Raw genomic sequence first — 20,350 nt, forward strand, 5'->3', positions numbered from 1 at the left:
CATACTATACATCATATACGAGATCATACTAAACAGAAACACACTCACATTGCCTATGGGCAATTTAGAGTCTTCACTTCACCTGACCTGCATGTCTTTTGGACATTGGAAGCAACGGGGCTTATGGGAAATGTGGTCTTGATTTAACACTATCATTAACAATGCCACTGGTGTGAAACAGAGGCGACCTATCGTCTCCACCATGCTCTCATCTGTTTACAGTAATTGTACCAATGTATCATAAATAATTTGACAATGATATGTTGATGTTTGAAACTGCTACACATAGCACCTTTAAGCACCCTCTATAGTGAGTCCATATGTCAGACTGGGTGCCATGTGTTTTGCTAGCAGGGCTAAACGGATGCCTTGAGGAAGCTCTGGTCAGGTTCATGTTGTTGATAAAAAAGTAAAGCTTGACACAGCGAGTGTTGCAGACCTGCTGAGCTCTCAGCATCTGAGCGGTGCGTCCTTCCCTTTTTTAAATGTCAGGAAGCAGAAGCCAGCGCTGTATGGGAGGATGAGGACCGGCTGAAGCCCGGCTGGCCGCTGACACAAACTGTGTCCGGTGTCACACTTCTGTCGTTTCCCATGATGGGTTAATTTTAACATTGCTTATGTGGACAGATCTATGTGTACGTTTATGATGTTCAGTGAAGAAAAGCGGCTGTCTGAAACTCACTAGAGCTTACTGGGATCTGCCGGGAGTCACCGGTTATCACAAAGTTTGACACTGTGTGTGTGTGTGTGTGTGTGTGTACACCACCAAGGTCATGAGCTCCAGCTGCTCCTTGAAGTGGAAACCTTTAAGACCATTTTTTGGACTTAATTAGGAAAAGAACAATTTTAGATGTTGAATTGAAGGGTTACATTGTGAAATGTAACCCTTCAATTCAACATCTAAAAATTTCCATTTTTGGTGAAACTTGTTACCTGAAATTCACCAGTTAATATTTCAAAAACCCAGATGATTCTGCTCTGAAACACCAAACTATTCTGTAGGCAAACGTCTTCAGATGGCTACTAACTTTAACATTGACCCAGGGCTGCAACTAACGATTAATCATTTATAAAATGTCATTATTTCTGACATTTTATAAATGATTAAATTCCCATCACAAGTTCCCAGAGCCCAAAGTGATTCTTCAAATGTCTTCCTCAGTCTGACTGGCAGCCAAAAAAAACCCAAAGTATTGATTTTATAATGATATGAAACAGAGAAAAACAGCAAATCTTTGCATTGGTGAAGCTGCAACCAGCAAATGTTTGGTATGTTTATTTGATAAATTACTAAAACGATTATTCAATTATCAAAAGTGCAATAGATAGTCAGGGACTGACAGGCCACCAGCCATTCTCCCTCTTTGCAAATTAAGAAGTTTTATGCTGGGGCGTTTGCCTTTCCAAATAAAGCGTGTAGTGATACTATTTAATCTGTCCCAATACTTTGGAGGTGGGGAAAGGGGTAGCATAGAAACAGTGATGTTTACTCTTGGTAAAATATTCATTTTTACAATTGAAATTCTACCTGACAAGGAAAGAGGTATTTTGAACCATCTGTCTAATCTATAGTTATTCAAGACAATTTTTTCAACTGATGTATAGATATTTATACCCAAATATTTAAAATGACTTACTACTGGGATGTTGAAATTTTCAGGTTCGTCCTTAGATATTTGATTCAGTGGTAACAAGGAAGATTTTGCCCAATTTATTTTATAACTGGAAATATAGCTAAATTGGTCAAATACACAAAAAGTGTAATAGATAAATTTTCTGTCGATCGAGTCATCGATTAATCGATGAGCCTCAGTTTAACTTCAGACTGATTTTAGTGGTGCCTCATTTCTGAATGAAACTCCCTAATTTGTTATGTTTAAGTTGATTCATGTCGTGTGAGGGCTACAGCTAAAATAAATTCCCCGTCTGTCTCATACGCGCTCCTTAGTTGATATTTTCCATGCATTGCTCTCCTACCTGGCGGCTCCTGGGTGTCGGGAGTATCATCAGGAGTCTTGACCTCCTTACTGTCGGGTGTAATGTTGTTAATCTGGGAACTGAAGCTTATTCTGCCGTTCAGCCTATTGCACTTCACTCTGGATCGGAGAGTGAGCTGTAAGTGTCTGTAAAGATAAAATGAGGCTAGTCTAATTAGTGGCTAGGGGATGAATGTAAGCCAATGGAATTTCCTCATATGTGTAACACTGTGTGTGTGTGTGTGTGTGTGTGTGTGTGTCCTCACCAGCTGTGCGTACCTGTGGACCGGATCATTTCAAGTGTGACGATGGAAACTGTATCCCTGGCAGCAGGCAGTGCAACGGCCTCAGAGACTGTGCCGACGGCTCGGACGAAGTCAACTGCAGAAACAGTAAGTGGTTTGTGTGTGTGTGTGCGTGCGAATGGTTTGTATGTGTGTATCTGTACGTTGTTCTACAAATGACAGATGATAAATTCACCTCAGGGCATGCTCACAAACAAAAGCGTAATGTTTATCTTTTGTGTGTGAGAAGGTGCACTGTCTGTGTATTTTTGAGTGTTATTACAAAAAAAAAAACAGATGTTTTTACATTCCACCTCAGGATGTCCTGAGGTACAGAAGTGTTTTCCCTTGTGTGTGTGTGTGTGAGTGATATGTGTGTGTGTGTGTTTTGATGTGAGTGTAGATGATGTCTTCATGTAGTTGGTCTCTAAGTATAATCCTGAGTGCTTTTACAAATAAAATGTCTTCACAATCCACCTCAGGGTGTCCTGAGGTACAAAAACCTAGTGTTCATTTATCATGTGTGTGTGGATGATGTGTGTTTAGATGATGTATGCATGTAGATGGTCTCCAAGTTTATTCCTGAGTGTTACAAACAAATGCTTTCACAGTCCACCTCAGGGAGTACAAAAGCGTTGTGTTATTTATTGTGTGTGTGTGTGTGTGTACGCCTTGAAGTTATCTGTAGGAAGTAAAAAGGCCGCCCCATTATCTTGTTTCCTTGAGTGCGATTGTTTTTGCTCCAGTAACAGAGAAAACATTTGGCTGTGAAAACCGACTTCAAAGAAATGACGAGTCTGGGCTGTGATGCAGTTTCTCACTCGGAGACAAAACAGCACATCGCCTCTGTTGGGCAGAAACCTCATAACTAGAATTTGGGGGTGTAGTGGCTCTCATTCAGTGTTTCAAAATGTGTAACTACTGAGGTGAAGTCCATGCAAAAAGCAACGAGTCTGACACAAATATATCTCCAGAGACCAGTAACTCCATTTAGAACATTTAGTGAAAAACAAACAGTTACAGACTAACGATTCATCAGTTGGCGATAATTCTTCTTGGTCAGAAAACTGTGTTGGTCCATGGACTTTCTCCAGTTGAGTCTAATGACAGTGACATCAAGGGTAAATGTAAAGGAGCATTTCAACTACTTGGAATGTATTATACATAAGAAACTATAGGAAAATGGGTAACACTTTACAATAAGGGTCACTAAGTTAAGGGTTAGTTAATGCTTAATAAGGTTTAGTTAATGCTTAATAAGCATTAACTAACCTTAATTAACAGTAAACTAATGTGTAATTTACTAATGGTGTTCATGTTAACTAAGGTATTAATTTATACATTATTTAATAGTTTATAAAGATGACTATTAAATGTATAAATTAATACCTTAGTTAACATGAACACCATTAGTAACTGATTACCAGACATGTTAGTTAACTGTTAATAAGCATTAACTAACCCTTAATTAAGCATTAACTAACCCTTAATTAAGCATTAACTAACCCTTAATTAAGCATTAACTAACCCTTAACTTAGTGACCCTTATTGTAAAGTGTTACCGGAAAATTTAATGTTCTACAATAATCAACACATATGACTAGCGTACAAATAACTATTCAATAACACTAGTATTTCAATTAACACTAATTTTATTATTTCAAATATACAAATCACAACATATATCTCAAAATATATTTTCTTTTAGACTGGCTCTTACTGTGGGTGTTTTCATGTTTTAACTTTTTACATGGATTACATGCTCCTTGATGGCTTTAGTCAATTCTACCTTGAATGAAACCTTTTCAAAACCAATTAGATAAGGTCAGAAATGCAGGTTGTCAACCTAAAAACAAGGCTGTGTTCTGTAGTTCCTGAAAAGTTGACATTTTGAAGATACAAGGTTTTCACTCGACAACAGCGATATGCACACTTTCTCTCTTGTGCTCTCACACACACACAACCACATACACTGTTAATTCCTCTCTCTAGCTTAAGTTGTTGTGGAGCAAAGTGGAGTAGCCTTGTGAAGTTGGTGTGTTAGTGGGGAATCTGTCAACATTAAACTCATTCAGACACACAAACTGACGTACAAATACTACACACACATCCTGAATGAATCATTTTTTCCCTCTACAGTGGATCTTTGTAATGTCCTTGCTAAGTTCACGAATCATTGGGTAATCTATGAACATGAAAATGTGAAGGATATGATCATTTCTGTCTCCACTGCCTAATGTAATGAGAACGGCCTGATAGATTAAAGTGTTGCAGTGGAGAGAGTACTGAGAAACACACTCTTACACACACACACTCGCAATTAAACTCACTCACACACTCAACTGCACACAAAAACAATATTCTATATTTTTCTTAGTTTAGATGAGACTTTAATGACAGAGCAGAGAAAAACATTTAGATAAGAATCAGGCAAACAGTGAGTACTGAAGATAATAAAAACAAAGTAATTACAACAAAAATAAGAACTAAACAAAACAGCAAATAAAGGGATAACATACATCTTCATTAACAGATTTACAGGTTCAAACGGCTATGCAAATGTGCATCACAGGCTGTTCACATTATTAGAGGGCAAACGGGAGAACAAATATACAAAAATGTGTCCTGACATTGTAAATGTATGCATTGTAAAGCTATTCACATATCAGATTCACAGATGGAGGTAGCATATGTGCAGAAATGCGTGCACATGTGCAGTGGCAGCTGTCAGCGTCTAAAACTTCCTGACTGTCTCCCTGCAGTGACTCAGTGTAACGGGCCGGACAAGTTTAAGTGTCGCAGCGGGGAGTGCATCGAGATGAGCAAGGTGTGCAACAAGGCCAGAGACTGTCCCGACTGGAGCGACGAGCCCATCAAGGAATGCAGTGAGTACAACCACCGCCTTTTTAAAATCGATTTCTGCTTGTCCAGCGAAGATTTCACTGGGTAGAATAGACAACTGAATGATTTTCTTTTGATTGATTTTATTTGTCATACACCTCATGGTGCCCAGCCCATATGAGCTTGCAAAACAGAAAAAAGATGTCATCAATCATGTTCAACAAACAAATAGAAGCAGAAATAAATGACAATCAAAACATACAAATAGAAGTCATACATTCTGAAAGACTCAAAAGTAAGTCATGTTGCTACAAACTGAACAGGCCGCAAGTTCACACTGCTAATCAACTTTAACATTGCGATAAACATAAACACTTTGCCTTCAAACATACAGCTTATCACTTCTCAATTTACACTCTTTCCAAATGAAATTCGATACACTAAATACTTCCCCTCTGAATAACTATTCCATCTTTACCTCATCTCCCAACCAGAACAACTCAGGCTTCTTGTTTTGCGTTTTCTCAAATGGAGTTTATCGTACAACGTGCAGTAAAACAAAAAGTGAAATTCATCTTCAGCAACACCGAGTTCACATACAGTACATAATCTCCCTGCCAACTTCTGCTTTGAGTTTGAAGCTGCACTTGGCAACTATTCGCATGTCGGCGGCTTGAAATGGCAGCGAGAGGCAACTGTTCGCAAAATTAGAACTTCAATACCCAGAATTCCTGCACAGTGAGGTCAGTGAACGTCACACAGCAGCTCATGTTCACCAAGCGGCCGGTCTGTGATGCTTTATACCAAAGAAACCAAAGAGATGAGAGAGGAGAAGATCTAACGTTAGTGAGTCCAGCTTTCTCTGGACGGAGCGCTGCTCACTGCTGTTTAGGAGACAGTTTGTACTTTGCTCTTAGCTTTCCATTTGTCACTTAACCCGACAACAGAACTTAATTTGGGCAAATTTGGGGGATGGGACGCTCTTCTCTGTTGCACACTGATTTGGACTGATAAGATGTGTATTTTCACATTAAGCTTGCCTAGTGCAGCTTTAATGTGCTGCAGTACAGTGTGAGAAAAGGAATGGTGAATGTAAATAATTCTCTTTCATGTTTTGAAGAACTTTGCCAAAAATGTTTGTGCTTTATTAAAGGACACAGTGAGTAGAATATTAAACTTCTGAGTATGAATTAGCACCAACAGAAAAGGCCTTGCATATCTAATTGAGTGCCAAGCTTCTGCCTTTTGAGTGTGAAGTTTACTGCTGCTTCTTTGTAATGAGGGGAGGAAAGTTGTTTGCGTTTTTTTATTGCGTTTATAATTCTACTCCCTACATTCTTTTATAAACACCTGCCTCAAGTTTGAAGTGTGCAATACAGATAGAGAAGTGGTTTATCTTTCTAAAGGAACCAATTAATCCTGAAAGAACTCCACCGCTATGCTGTGAAACATAAACCATTTGTGCTTTTTTCTATTAAAGGACACAGTGAGGAGAATACCAAATTTCTGCTTTGAGTTTAAACTGCTGCACAGTTGGAGAAAATAAACGGCATATCTATCTAACCATATTTCTTGTATTGGAGAAGTCACTGCTACCTGAGCTATGAGCTGTGAATTCGAACTTACACACACTACACACCCAATGTAATTGTAGACTAAATTGCAATTAAATTACTTAACAGAATAAACTTGTCCAGTCTCCAGCTTGTTTATGCCGCCATCCATACATTATTTATTTTTAACACCACTGTTATTTCTTTTTCAACTTTGCCGATGTCTTAATAAATTTGACAAGACAAAAGAGTCTTTACCTGGCCGCCTGAATGTTTGTTTGTTTTTTTTGTTTTTTTTTCTTGGCTTGGTGGATCGGTTTCAGGTCGACCCGCGCATCACTATTCTGTACTTAATGTTGTTTTGCCGCAGCACTGCACACTTTGAGGAAAATAACGGATTTAGTTGATGTTTGAGCCTAAAACGGATGAACTATACTCCAACCTTAGGGAATCCCGTTTTATTGATTGAATTGCTCTTCAAATGTATTCGCCCTTGCCTATCAAAGAGACGTCCATCAAGTGGTTATCTGCTGCTGTGAGTTGGAACGCTGCTACTGCTATCGATTTACAAAATTCAGTCAAGAGAAGCAGGCCTTGAATACAGAATCGTCTAGATTTCATTTTAACGGGGGGCTCACTGTGTTTTCTGCTGCATTTGCCCCAGCAGTAACTCTGCTGTGATCGCTCCATCAGCCGGGGTCAGGTTTGATCCTCAGGGTTCGGATGAGCAACATGTTGTCCTCCATAGAAATCCTTTCATTTACTGACAGGGTTCCTACGCAGGTCTGGAAAAGTATTAAAAATGAATTTGATCATTTCCAGGTCTTGAATAGTTTGGGAATTTGAAAAAATGTCTGGAAAAGTATGGAAAATGTTGCGGTTCAGGTCCGATACACGCATAATTCTAGCTTTTATGTTGTTGTAGAGCCACTTTGAGTCCACAGTTTTTGTTGATGTGAAGAATAATGTTCAGATAGAGGGACGCTCTTATTACCCAGCCGCTGTCAGCATGCATTATATCAAATACCCACCAAAATCAAATCCAGTCAAGAACATAGGGTCTGGGAAAAATATGGAATTTTAATAGGGAAACCGTGTAGGAACACTGCATAAATCATATTGAACACCAGACAAAATCTTCAAAACAAATCAAGGTCTGGAAAAAGTATGGAATTTTTTAATTGAAAATGTGTAGGAACCCTGGACTGATCCATGCATTATTTGCTGATCTAAACATGAAAAACTATCAATAGTCATTATCATAAACAGTACTAAATCGGTACAGGTACTGAAGATGTCTCTGTACTGAAGAGTTCTGCCAAGGCAATCTGACTGATCAATCTGAGGCTTTCCAACGCTGGTAATTCTCATACCCAAAGCATTATGCCAAGCTGTGCTTTATGAAAAATGTAACCAGGTTATTCCTTTGTAACTAGTGTTGTAATTAGGGGGCTAGTCGGACATCTTTCTCCTTATTTTTTTATTTTATTTTTTTATTTTTTATTTTTTTTTGCTATCTGTATGCAGGAGTTGTTAAATGATGTTTTAAAGTCTTATTACTCACCAAGACATTCTTAAAGCGACAATCTGCAACTTTTTTCCCTGTGTCAGGGAAGTATATTATTAGCCCCGCCCTCCTCCCCCTCAGTTGGTCAAGTTCCCGTCCCAACACCTGTCACTCATCCTGATGATGTCATCTAGCCTGAGGTAACTGGCAGGGTAAAGCCTCCACAGGTTGAAGAAGTAGACGGAGAACGCAGACAAACGCTGATGTTAACCTATCACCTAGCAACCACCTAGTAACACACTAGTAACCATTAGTGATCACCTAGCAACCACCTAGTAACACACTAGTAACCATTAGTAATCACCTAGCAACCACCTAGTAACATTTTAACAACCCTATCCTAGCGACCACCTAGTAATCACCTGGCAACCACCTTGTAACACACTAGTAACCATTAGTAATCACGTAGCAACCACCTAGTAACACACTAGTAACCATTAGTAATCACGTAGCAACCACCTAGTAACACACTAGTAACCATTAGTAATCGCCTAGTAACACACTAGTAACCATTAGTAATCACCTAGCAACCACCTAGTAATATTTTAACTACACCTAGTAATATCCTAGCGACCACCTATCATGGACCGAGCACATTAATACAGTTGTTAGAAAAATGGGCCGAGGCATTGCAGTCATGAGAAAGTGTTCTCTTTATGTACAATCACACACGCTGGGTCAAGTTTCTAAATCATTAATTTTGTGCCACCTGGACTATTGTTCAACAGTATGGTCGTCTACATCCAAAACAAATCTCGCAAAATTACAAGTCGTACAAAACAGGGCTGCTAGGCTTGTTCTGGGCTGCTCTATTAGAACTGGCACCGAAAAGTTGCACTGCAGCCTCTCATGGCTCACCACTGAGCAAAGGATTTCCTTAAGCATGGCCGCATTTTTCAGCTGCATCATTAACTCAAAGATGCCAACATTTTTATTCGACCAAATAGTTTACTGCAATAACATACATAACCACAACACCAGATTTGCCGGTAACGGCCATATTGTGGTACCCAGCCTAAGGACTAACTCTGTAATTTACAGAGCCATAACAAACTGGAATAATTTACCTTTTAATATCCGCCTAATAAAAAATAAATCATCCTTCAAAAAGATTATGCAGAGGCATTTATTGGCATGCAGATGACAGACTGAATAATAGGAGGTATAACTCTGTACCAGTTTTCAATATTTGCATTCCACTTCATATGGGTTGTATAATTCTCATTCTTTTTAAATATTATCTATATAAATATTATCTATATTTTTTTTTCTTTATTTCATATCAATGTAAGCTTGCATTTTTTTATATTAATGTATATTGATGTAATTTAATTAATGTAACTTAACGTTTATCATGTAATGTGTTATGTACAGTATGTCACGTGTGGACCCCCCAGGAAGATTAGCTGATTGCCATGGTATCAGCTAATGGGGATCCTTTAAATAAACAAACAAATAAACCTAGTAATCACCTAGCAACTGCAGACATAAAACTTGACTTTCATTTCATTGTATTTGCAAGTGTCAGCTTTCATTCCATTTAATTGAGTTGCTTAAGTACTAGAAAGTAATAACGTTCGAAACATTTAAACTCTTTCTAATGAATTTAACCTTTCAAACTGAACGTGCCGCATAACTGTGACATCCTGAGTTTGAATCTGGACTGGGACCCCCCCCACCCCCCACCACCCTTCTTTCCTGTCCATCTCTACTGCTGGCTAAAAGGCAAAAACGGGCCAAAAAATTGCATGTTGTAGCTTTTTAACTGTGATCATGGGTGTGATGGTGATGTGGCGGTGGTGCGTGGAGCTTGCACCGTAAACACGACCCTCTTGGGTATTGTTGCTTTAACGAAGGCCTCCTCCTCCTTCCTCCCCGTGTCTCAGATCTGAACGAATGCCTGCTGAACAACGGCGGCTGCTCGCACATCTGCAGAGACATGGTGATCGGCTTCGAGTGCGACTGCACACCCGGGCTGCAGCTCATAGACCACAAGACCTGTGGAGGTAGGTCACAGTTATAGTCGGTGTCCTACTGCCGTTTAATATGTGTTCACACTGCGAGCAGCTTGGTTGATGGGTCGCTCTATTCTGACTGATTGTGGGCGGGGCCAGAGGCTTCGATTGCGTCCATGTAGCGGTCTGAAGCTACAAATTTTGATCAAGCAAATCGGGTATCTTTTCACTCTTTTGGGTTTTTTAACGTTGCATCGTTTTGAGTTAACATTACCAGCTAGCAAGTGCTTATCGGGCAGCATTAATTGAAAATAAACGCTTAACAATCAATATTAATTTAGCGCTTACCATCGAACCCAATGATGGATGTAAATGTTCTCAGAGTATCATTTTTGAGACGTTTTTATTCCTGTAGTCTTGTCTAATAAAAGTTGTAGAAATCTGGGAAACTCTTATTAATGGCTGGAATCGACTTCTCGCCCATTTTGCAGTTGCCAGGCCGATCTGTTGTTTATGAAACTAAAACAGTCAGTAGGGAAACAAGGAAGCACAGAAATCTGATTGGCTGCTGACGGCTGATGATTGTGAAAAGTTTTAAGATAAGTTTTTAAGTAAGATGTCTTTTTTTTTTTTTTTTTAACTCGCCAATTGGTGATTAGGAGGCTCTGGTTTCATTGTATGTAACAGGTGACTCCTCTCCTTTTTTTTATGATCAGATTTATTGCAGTGTTTTTATCATTTTGCATCAATGTTTTATTGCTCTAAACTAAGGAAAGAAGTCCAAAACAGCAACGCACCTCTCTTTAGACACCACTTATCAAACAGTCTGGGTCAGACTTGGTACTTGTAGTGTGAAGAAAGCAGTAGATATTTAATGTAGGGCTGGTATGTATTTTTTATTATGCACTTCTGGCCTCAAGAGGGAATTCAGTGTGTAATGTGATTGGTCACGTTCTAATCTTTTCCTCAAAGCTGAAATCCTCTTGGTTATGGTTAGGGAGGCACTGATCCGACAGTGTATCGGTACGGAGCCAATCATGGCCTCAAACACTGGATTGGATATTGGAAAATATATATATAACCCAGTCTGGAATGACCCCTATTGGCTGTATATAGGTATTTGGGATACATAGAATGTAAATTTGAGGCTTTACATTAAGTTTTATTGCTGACTACAGGAAACTCTTCAGCTACAGCCTGCTCCCACTTGAATTAAATGTTGAATCCACTGATGTTTTCAGCAGTTTGATGGTGGATTTACATCTGGGAGTAGACAAACTCACGTCAGCTTACAGTATATTTCTCAAGTAATGGCAATTATGGAAATGTTCCAGAAGAGTAATGGTCTCTCTTTTTAGAGAGCGTAAACACACTGTTTTCATCCAGCCTCTGCCTAGTACACAGCTGCGAAAAAGTGTGGCGGTAATAATTTTATGGAACACCTGCTTTCACATCACTGACGGAGCTGCGGCCAGATGCAGAGCAAAAGCTTGTAATTTTAATATTTACAGCTCAAAGACATGATTTAGTGCTGAATAACTCTTTTAAAAAAACTGTGTTCCATGTTAAACTTAACAATTTTTGTATCTTTAACTAAGTTGTTTGAAAACACTTGATTAACTCTGGAAGTGTTTGACTCGATTAATCACATATGACTGATGCCACCTGTCGTTTCTCTTCGTTCTTCATTGCAGCTTGATCTTCATTCTCTTTATTCTCTTTTTATGCATTTAAATTTATTCATCCTCTCTCCTTTTAAGCTTTATCTCTTTTTGTTTGTTTTATTTATCTTATCCTGTATTATCTAATGTCTAATATACCTTGTGTAAAGCACTTTGAATTGCCTCTGTGTACGAAATGTGCTGTATGAATTGAGCTCTCTTTGCCTTCATCTCTCTCTGCACAGACATCAATGAGTGTTTGAACCCCGGCATCTGCAGTCAGATCTGTATCAACCTGAAGGGAGGCTACAAGTGTGAATGTCACAACGGCTACCAGATGGATCCCACCACTGCAGTCTGCAAGGCTGTTGGTGAGTGCTCCAACAGCTGCTCCAACACCAAATTATTACTTTTATGTTCCCCTTTCTAGCTATCCTTTATTCTTTTGTTCTTTATTCGGATCCCCATTAGCTTCCACTACAGCGGTTGCTAATCTTCCTGGGGTCCACATAAAATTATACAAACACTGACAACATACAGACATAGAAACAGACATACAAACATCGACTGACACCCTGTCAGTCTAGAAAAATTTACATAATTAAAGGTCAAGTAATCAAAATATCAGATAACTTAACCAATGCATGTACAGAGGTTATCAAACAAACTCATGAGTTGAAATCCCAACCAAAACATCATAGCAGGTGGCATCATTCCTGTTGTCACCTGCTATTTTACTTGAGTGATTATTGGAATAAGCCTAGAGGCTTCAAATATTAATTGTTGCCCAAGAAAAAACACTTTATCACAAATTAAAAACATAATTAACTTGTATACTAGGTTTCTTTAATCGTCTTGTTGACCTCCAGGTTGGGACCCACTGCAGTTAAATGCACAACACCGCTCTATTGTCAGGCTATTTGACTTGATTATTGGAATAAGTGTAGAGGCTTCAAAACAAATAAAATATGCGTAATATTCTTTCTCCTGACCCTCAGGCTGGGAACCACTGCAGTAAAATTCACTAAACCACACTGTTGTCACTTTTAGAGTTTGCAAGGTTGTGGCTGAACTGGACCTGTATACTTTTCCTGCGTTTTACCAGACTGTGTCAGGTCCAGGATCAATCAACAAACGGTAGAAAGAGGTGTAGTCTGCACACTGAAACACACCGTCCACCACCATGAAGACAGCAGTAGCCTAAAGCATTTAACAAGTGGGTCGCTGGTTCAAATCCCAAGACCAGCTGGGAAAATGTGGATTGGGGGGGGGGGAGTCAATGAATAATCCTCAGAAACTTCAGTTGAGCTTCTCTTAAGCAAGGTAGTGCATGCTGGGAGAACTGCTGGGTAAATGAAAGTTAAATCTGCCTTCAAACATGTTGGTAGTCTTGTCCAGTGGTTCTCAACGTGGGCTCCGGGGACCACCAGGGGTCCTTTAGGGGGTTCCAGAGGGTCCCCAGCAAACTGATGAATTATTAAACTTCAGCATTATTTAATTTACAAGAAGTTAACACAATTGGAGAATGTAGAAGAATGACTGTTTTGGTCATAGTTTCTCTGTTTTCTCTCTACCTACAATACAGACAGTCATGGGATTCTGCACAAAATCAATTCTAATCAGACGGTGCTTTTAAATGAAAAAGCTTTTTTACCGGTTTCTTTAGAAACTAAAGGATGATTCTTGTGACTGTTTTAAATAACATGGATAATTACATTTAAATATGAATAAGAGCAAAAGATGAACGTGTATTCTGCATTGTGGAGAAAGTCACTTAAGTTCCTTGTACATGTCACAGTGATGAGCTTGGAAAGGAAATCTTCATACAAATCTACAAAGGCTGTTTATTGAAATGATTTCACTATGGACCTTTGACCTGCACCTTCCTTGGCTGTGCGTTCTCAACCTTTTAACTATTTTAATAAATAAATGTTAAACAGAGGAGTCTGATGCTATATAAATAACCCTCAGAAAGGCTGCTGTCTGTGCTGCAGCTGGGGGATGTGAGTGCCATCCTCTGGTCTGGTCATCACATGTTGTTCCAGAGTAGATGCAGTAAAAAAGGCTTTATTGTTTCGGTCAGTGACAATGCCCATCACTGTCCCCTCAGCCTGTCCTCCCCTCTTCCAATTCATTTGTTAAAGGATCCTCTGAAATTCAACTATTATCTAAACTCATGTGGGATGTGCCACCCATGTCGATGAATTTCACCTATTCATAAATAAAATGGCATGGAAAACTAAGGGCCAGACGCTCAGGGGGCGAAAATGCAATTTAAGAAAAGAAGGGAGCCGCTGATAATGCAAAACTACATTTATTTGGGTTCATGGACACACCGGAAAACAACACATTTGTGCTTGTTGAAATAAAAACTTGCTGTGTAATAAATGTATGTTGGCATTATCAGTAGCTCCCTTCTCCTTGTTTGATTACCTATTCAAATTATTCATCCGCTAGAACAAATTGTGGATACTCGTCTTCACACTGCGAGCAACTCGGTCGATGTGCCGCTCTATTCTGACCGATTGTGGGCGGGGCCAGAGGCTCTGAATGCTTGTTTGTTTTTGTTATTAGCACATATTAAAATCAACAGTGTAAATGCACAGTAAAGCAGGAATTGTGCAGGAGAGGTTGAAGAAACCTGGATGGGCTTGTGAGAGTAAAGAGACAATATTAAAAACATCATAATACATTTAAACAATATTTAAAAAACAAATACAATTCAATACAGACTATATGAAAAAGTGAATAGTAGGACTAATAATGGGGGGAAAAGTACATATTGAAAGAAGATATTGCAGGATTAGATATTAGATATTCCACAGAAAATTGACCATGGTTGAATACCCCTGGCAAAGAAAAAGATCTACAAGGGTTCTTTTATCCCAAATGCAATTAATGTGGTCAACAAACTACAGTAAACTTAAATATGGGAGTGTAGGCTGTACACCGTGGGTATGAATGCACTGTAGTTGTACAGTTGAGAGATCTTTGTTCTGTTAATGTGATTTTTTTGTTGATGTTTTTATCTTGTGGACCTGTTTGTGTTTATATTTTCCTGGGTGAGACCAAGGGCAATTTTCCTGCCTCGGCTGGACGATAAAGTTTATTCTATTCTGTTGCTTGTAAAGGAAGCAGAGTGGAGATTGCCAGATGATCCAGTAGCATGGCTGTGTATATGATATGAATGCACAGTAAATGAGTGTGAGTTCACAGCCAGAGGGAAGATGGGAACACAAGTGGGTGCAAAGGACAACACAACATGTTGCAACACAAAAGCACATCAGCACCAGCGCCACCTTTCTGTTCCCATTCAACAGGATGTGTAGCACCCAGATGATGCTGAGAGAGAGGTGGAGAAAATCTGAGAGTTGTGGAACGGCTTTAGTTGGGCTGCATAAAATATTTACATGTTAAGGACACATGCATGTACTCCCTGATGAGCTGTGCACAATGTGTGTACGCACCTTTAACACGTAAATATTGTATATAACTCGGTTTAAGCTGTTGGGCATTGCAGTGGCTTCTTCCTTCTCCTTTCATTTGAAATAGCTGTGTAGCCAGAGCAGAAGACCGACTTTCAAAATCAGGTTTTATGTTTTTACCTGCATCAAGGTTTGTTTGTTTGTATTTCTGTCAGCAGGATATCTAAAAAGACTTATGAACGGATCTCCATGAAAGTTGGTGGACAGATCGGCGTTGGGCCAAGGAACACTTGATTAGATTTTGGTTGGGATCTGGCATTCGTGCCACTATGATTATCGTTTGTTAGCCTTTACTATGAAACTAACAGAGATAGAGTTGATTCTGATTCTAAGTGGATGTTTGCAGGGTCAAGAAATCAATTTAACTTAAAGTTTAAGTGACAGGAATTATGTTTTTTGGTGGAACAGCAAGTTTTTGCAAGGAAAGGTCTTTGGCTTTGGTTTTCCAAAACACCAATTTGATTCCGCTGTATAACATTTAAGGCAGTTGTGTGCAGTATTATTGCAGGATAAACACATGAAGGTTGACAGAGGGATCACAAAACTTATCTTCCCCCTTTACAAATTCAATGCGCAGTTTACATTTTTACCAACTTTTCTATTTGACTTGACATGATTTAAAGTTTCTGCCACCGCCATCCACTGAGGTGTAGCGTTTTCAAATTTATCCACTTGGAAGCTCCGTTTTTGGTGGTCGAAAACGGCATCTTAATGTGGATGGAAGGCCAAAATTGAGAAATAAAGATGCGTTTCAACCTGAGGATCTTGTTGAAGAGATGAGTTACCAGATTGGCCTCCAGTTTCTCTGTCTGATTGAACAAAGCCTCTCCTCCTCCTCCTTCTCCTCCCTCTCCCTCCACCAGGTAAGGAGCCCTGCCTGATCTTCACTAACCGTCGTGACATCCGCCGCCTGGGTCTGGAGAGGAAGGAGTACACCCAGATCGTGGAGCAGCAGAGGAACACCGTGGCTCTGGACGCCGACTTCAACCAGCAGATGATCTTCTGGGCCGACCTGGGGCAGAAGGCCATCTACAGGTGGGGTTACACACAATACACACACACAGAGGAACGTAAACACATCCACACACAGAAGCACTTAACCACACTGTTATTGTTTGCTCAAACTCTGTACGATATAGTAGACTCTTATTTATTTAATAAGATATTTTTTATTTTTTTGCAAAATATTTTTTATTGAAAACGGTATTAAACGACATAACAATGAGCATGTGGGTGTACATTTTAGAATTTTTTACCATAGAAAAGAAAAATGACAGTAAGGAAACACTCACATTATACACATATAATAAGATATTTAATGCTGTTGCAAAGTATTGACTCTTGCCGCACACCAAGTCTCTAGAAAAAGTTTATAAAATTTTATATAGATAAAAAGTTAAAGGATTTAGAGGATTTTTCCAAAGAAAGAACTACCAGACACCGGCTGTTTAGAACAGACAATGGAAATGATTTATGAACTGGATATAGGCTGAATCATTGTTCTGTTACATCTATTAGTTCTAGAGCAGTGGTTCTCAACGTGGGGTCCGGGGACCACCAGGGGTCCTCGAGGAGGTTCCAGGGGGTCCCCAGCAAATTGATGAACTGTTAAACTTCACCATTATATCATTTACAAGAAGTTAACACAGTTACAGAATGTAGAACAATGACTGTTTTGATCATAGTTTCACTGTTATCTCTCTACCTACAATACAGACAGTCATGGGACTCTGGACAAAATCATATCTAACAATAAAAATATTCTCAGATTTGGGTCCGAGAGACAAATGTGGGTCCATGGCTCTAATGTGTACTAACTTGGGGGTCCTTGATCTGAAAAAGGTTGAGAATCACTGTTCTAGAGAGTAGCAAAACAGGCATTTATTTATCTGAAAATGTTGTGGATAATGACTCTAACACTGTTTGTTAACACTTACACACTTAACGCTAACTCTCTCTCTCTCTCTCTCTCTCTCTCTCTCTCTCTCTCTCTCTCTCTCTCTCTCTCTCTCTCTCTCTCTCTCTCTCTCTCTCTCTCTCTCTCTCTCTCTCTCTCTCTCTCTCTCTCTCTCTCTCTCTCTCTCTCTCTCAGCACGGTGCTGGACAAGCGAGGCGAGGTCGGCAGCCACACCAAAGTGATCGACAACGTCCAGACTCCCGTGGGCGTCGCCGTGGACTGGATCTACAAGAACCTCTACTGGTCCGACCTCGGCACCAAAACCATCGCCGTGGCAAACTTCAACGGCACCAAGCAGAAGGTCCTGTTCAGCAGCGGCCTCAAAGAGCCGGCCTCCATCGCTGTGGATCCGCTGTCTGGGTGAGTGGAAGTGAAGCCTCTGTGTGTTTTCCTGTTTTTGTTTTTCGCTGTAGTCACATGAAAACCTTGTATCTTCAGAATGTAAACTTTTCAGGAACTAAGAAAACGAGTCTTGGTTTTAGCTTAACGGGCGATGCAGACCAAATGAATATCATGATAATCATAATAAATTATTTGAATATCAGTACATAACTACGTATATGCTAATGTATGCAAAATCGCATGTTGAATAATCATTGCATTGAACTGCATTGTAATAAGTATGATCAAACTGTAATTTCCAAATAAGATTCCCTAAATTATTTCAGATCCCATTTTGTGAGAGCTTTGCTTTTTATGATTAATTTAGACAACAGAATTGCGGATCACGATAACGCGATCATTATTTCATCGTGATATGATTCTGTTGAAAGAAGAAGTTATTAACGCCCTCATTTTTTCTCAAATGGGGTTTGAAAGGGTTTCATAAACTGTAGGGTTGTCTCAACCAATAGAGAAACATGTAATCCTTCAATTGAAGTTAACGCAATATTCCGCTCAGTTTTAACATGGCGGTTATTTGGCAGTTGACCGCCATGAAAACCAGAATACATTTTACTAGCCCACTGGCATGTGGCTGGTATTTTTCTCAGGCTGGAGGAGCGCTAAATTCTCCTCACTAACCACAATCTAGACTCTAGAGAGAAACACTGACTAGGAGTTGGTGAGATTAAAGAGACGAAGAAGAGTGTGAAGAGGAAGTAAGGTGTCGTGTTTTGATGCCGTTTTGACATGTGATGTCAAATGTGCTTTATTTGAAGAGGTCTTACAGTGTGTGTGTGTGTGGGTTCTTCTCCTGTAGGTTCCTTTACTGGTCGGACTGGGGCGAGCCGGCAAAGATTGAGAAGTCTGGTATGAACGGAGTCGACAGACAGGTTCTGGTGGAGACGGACATCCAGTGGCCCAATGGAATCACCCTGGGTAGGAACACACACACACACACCCCCACACACACACACACACACGCTCACACTTATTGAGGACCTTCGTTGACTACATTCATTCCCTGTCCCCTAACCTTAACCCTCACCTAAGCTGTGCCGATATGAAAATTTCATAGTACAATTATCTATCTCGATATAAGGTATTATATTATTAAAAAGATCAAATCTGTAATATAAATAATACTGTAATATACTTCAATTACTTAAAAACTTATTTATCCTATTAATGAAAGATAACAAGATATTGGCTTTTTTTTTTTTTAAAACAAAATTATAAAATGCTGGTTTAGCTTATAGAAACTATAAGGATAGTTTTATTCAACCACACAAATAAAAATCCAAATAAATGATCTAAAATGAAGTCACTCAGTCAGCAACATCAATATAACAGTTTATTAGAGGGGAAAGAAAAACATCAGTGATGACAGATGAGAGCGGCGGTTATGGCGGTGATCACAATAATAAAAATTAGTGGCGGTGTCATAACTGTTTTCGACCGCGATATACGAATTACCCTACAAATGTCCTTTGGTGATTTTATAACGCACTCCGGATAGAATACAAGTGTACACACACACACACACACACACACACACACACACACACACACACACACACACACACACACACACACACACACTTTGGCACCAATTATTCATCATCTATGTCCACATCAATACGAGAAATAAAAAGTGACACAATTACAGTCCCACTACAGGTGGTTAATTTGCAGTTGGCATGTACAAAACAAGCAGGACAAACAGATCCTCCTCCAGAGAGACCGGCTGCCAATTACAGCTGCTGCTGTGGAGCGTCTGCCAGCTGCATGGATGGATGGGTGGGTGGGTGGGTGGATGGATGGATGGATGGGTGGATGAGTTTGCAGCCTGTAATAACTGACACTTAAGAGCAGCTGCCTTGCTTCACTGCAGATCCATCATGTTAAAGGAAAAATCCAGCCTGAAACACTTAAACACTGTTTAAAAAAAACAGCTATTGGTGATGGAGCTTTTATTTTGAAGCCACTTTTGTTGTTTGGTGGTTTCCTGCCTGACCACTTTGCACAACGTTCAACAATCAATGACTGGAAATAAAAGCCTTTTTATTTTCTGAGGGAGAACACAAATGAAACCAAAGTGCAAACCATAAACAGGGTGACCAGAGGTTTCTGTAAGTTAAATTTAAACCTTTTAAGACCTTTTTTAATGCCAGAAAAAATTCAAGACAATCTCATTCCCAAATAAGCGTGAAGAGTAAAAGAAAAAAATAGGGCAAAGAGAAAGAGCTACGTTTATAAGACGTCTGAAACCCACGTTTGACTCAACCACGTTTAAACCCGTTCCATTAGATGAACATTTCTACCTGGCACTTCTGAAACCCTCATCAAAACCCGACCAGTCGCTTCGTTCCCCCTTTTCTGAAACTTCTGACCAATATGGCGGCTACCATCGCCTGTGTTTTCAGTTTACTGGACACCAGTAACCAGTGGTGGAAGTACTCACAGCTTTTACTTAAATAAAAGTAGAAATACCACAGTCTAAAAATACTGTTACAAGTAAAAGTCCTGCATTCAAAATGTTACTTAAGTAAAATTACAAAAGTATTAGCATCAAAATGTACTTAAAGCAACAAAAGTAAAAGTACTCATTATGCAGAATGGCCCATTTCAGAATAATACAGTATATATTATATTATTGAATTATAATTATTGATGCATTAATGTGTAAG

At 39.4% G+C, this 20,350-nt stretch overlaps 1 protein-coding gene across 1 annotated transcript; it reads left to right on the top strand.

Moving 5' to 3' along the window:
- Nucleotides 1-2,245: 2,245 nt before the first annotated feature.
- LOC139640591 (very low-density lipoprotein receptor-like) lies at nucleotides 2,246-18,599 on the top strand (the record flags this gene model as incomplete). Its single annotated transcript, XM_071514764.1, has 7 exons — nucleotides 2,246-2,368; nucleotides 5,023-5,145; nucleotides 10,108-10,227; nucleotides 12,083-12,208; nucleotides 16,186-16,357; nucleotides 17,415-17,639; nucleotides 18,481-18,599. Coding segments are annotated over 7 exons (1,008 nt in total), but the record flags the coding sequence as incomplete, so codon positions are not given.
- Between the last annotated feature and the right edge of the window lie 1,751 nt (nucleotides 18,600-20,350).

The sequence above is a fragment of the Centroberyx affinis genome, unplaced genomic scaffold, assembly GCF_046629955.1.
Source record: "Centroberyx affinis isolate AG114_WGS23_722 - 3 ecotype Tasmania unplaced genomic scaffold, CSIRO-AGI_Caff_v1 ptg009885l_1, whole genome shotgun sequence".
Taxonomy (NCBI): Eukaryota; Metazoa; Chordata; class Actinopteri; order Beryciformes; family Berycidae; genus Centroberyx; species Centroberyx affinis.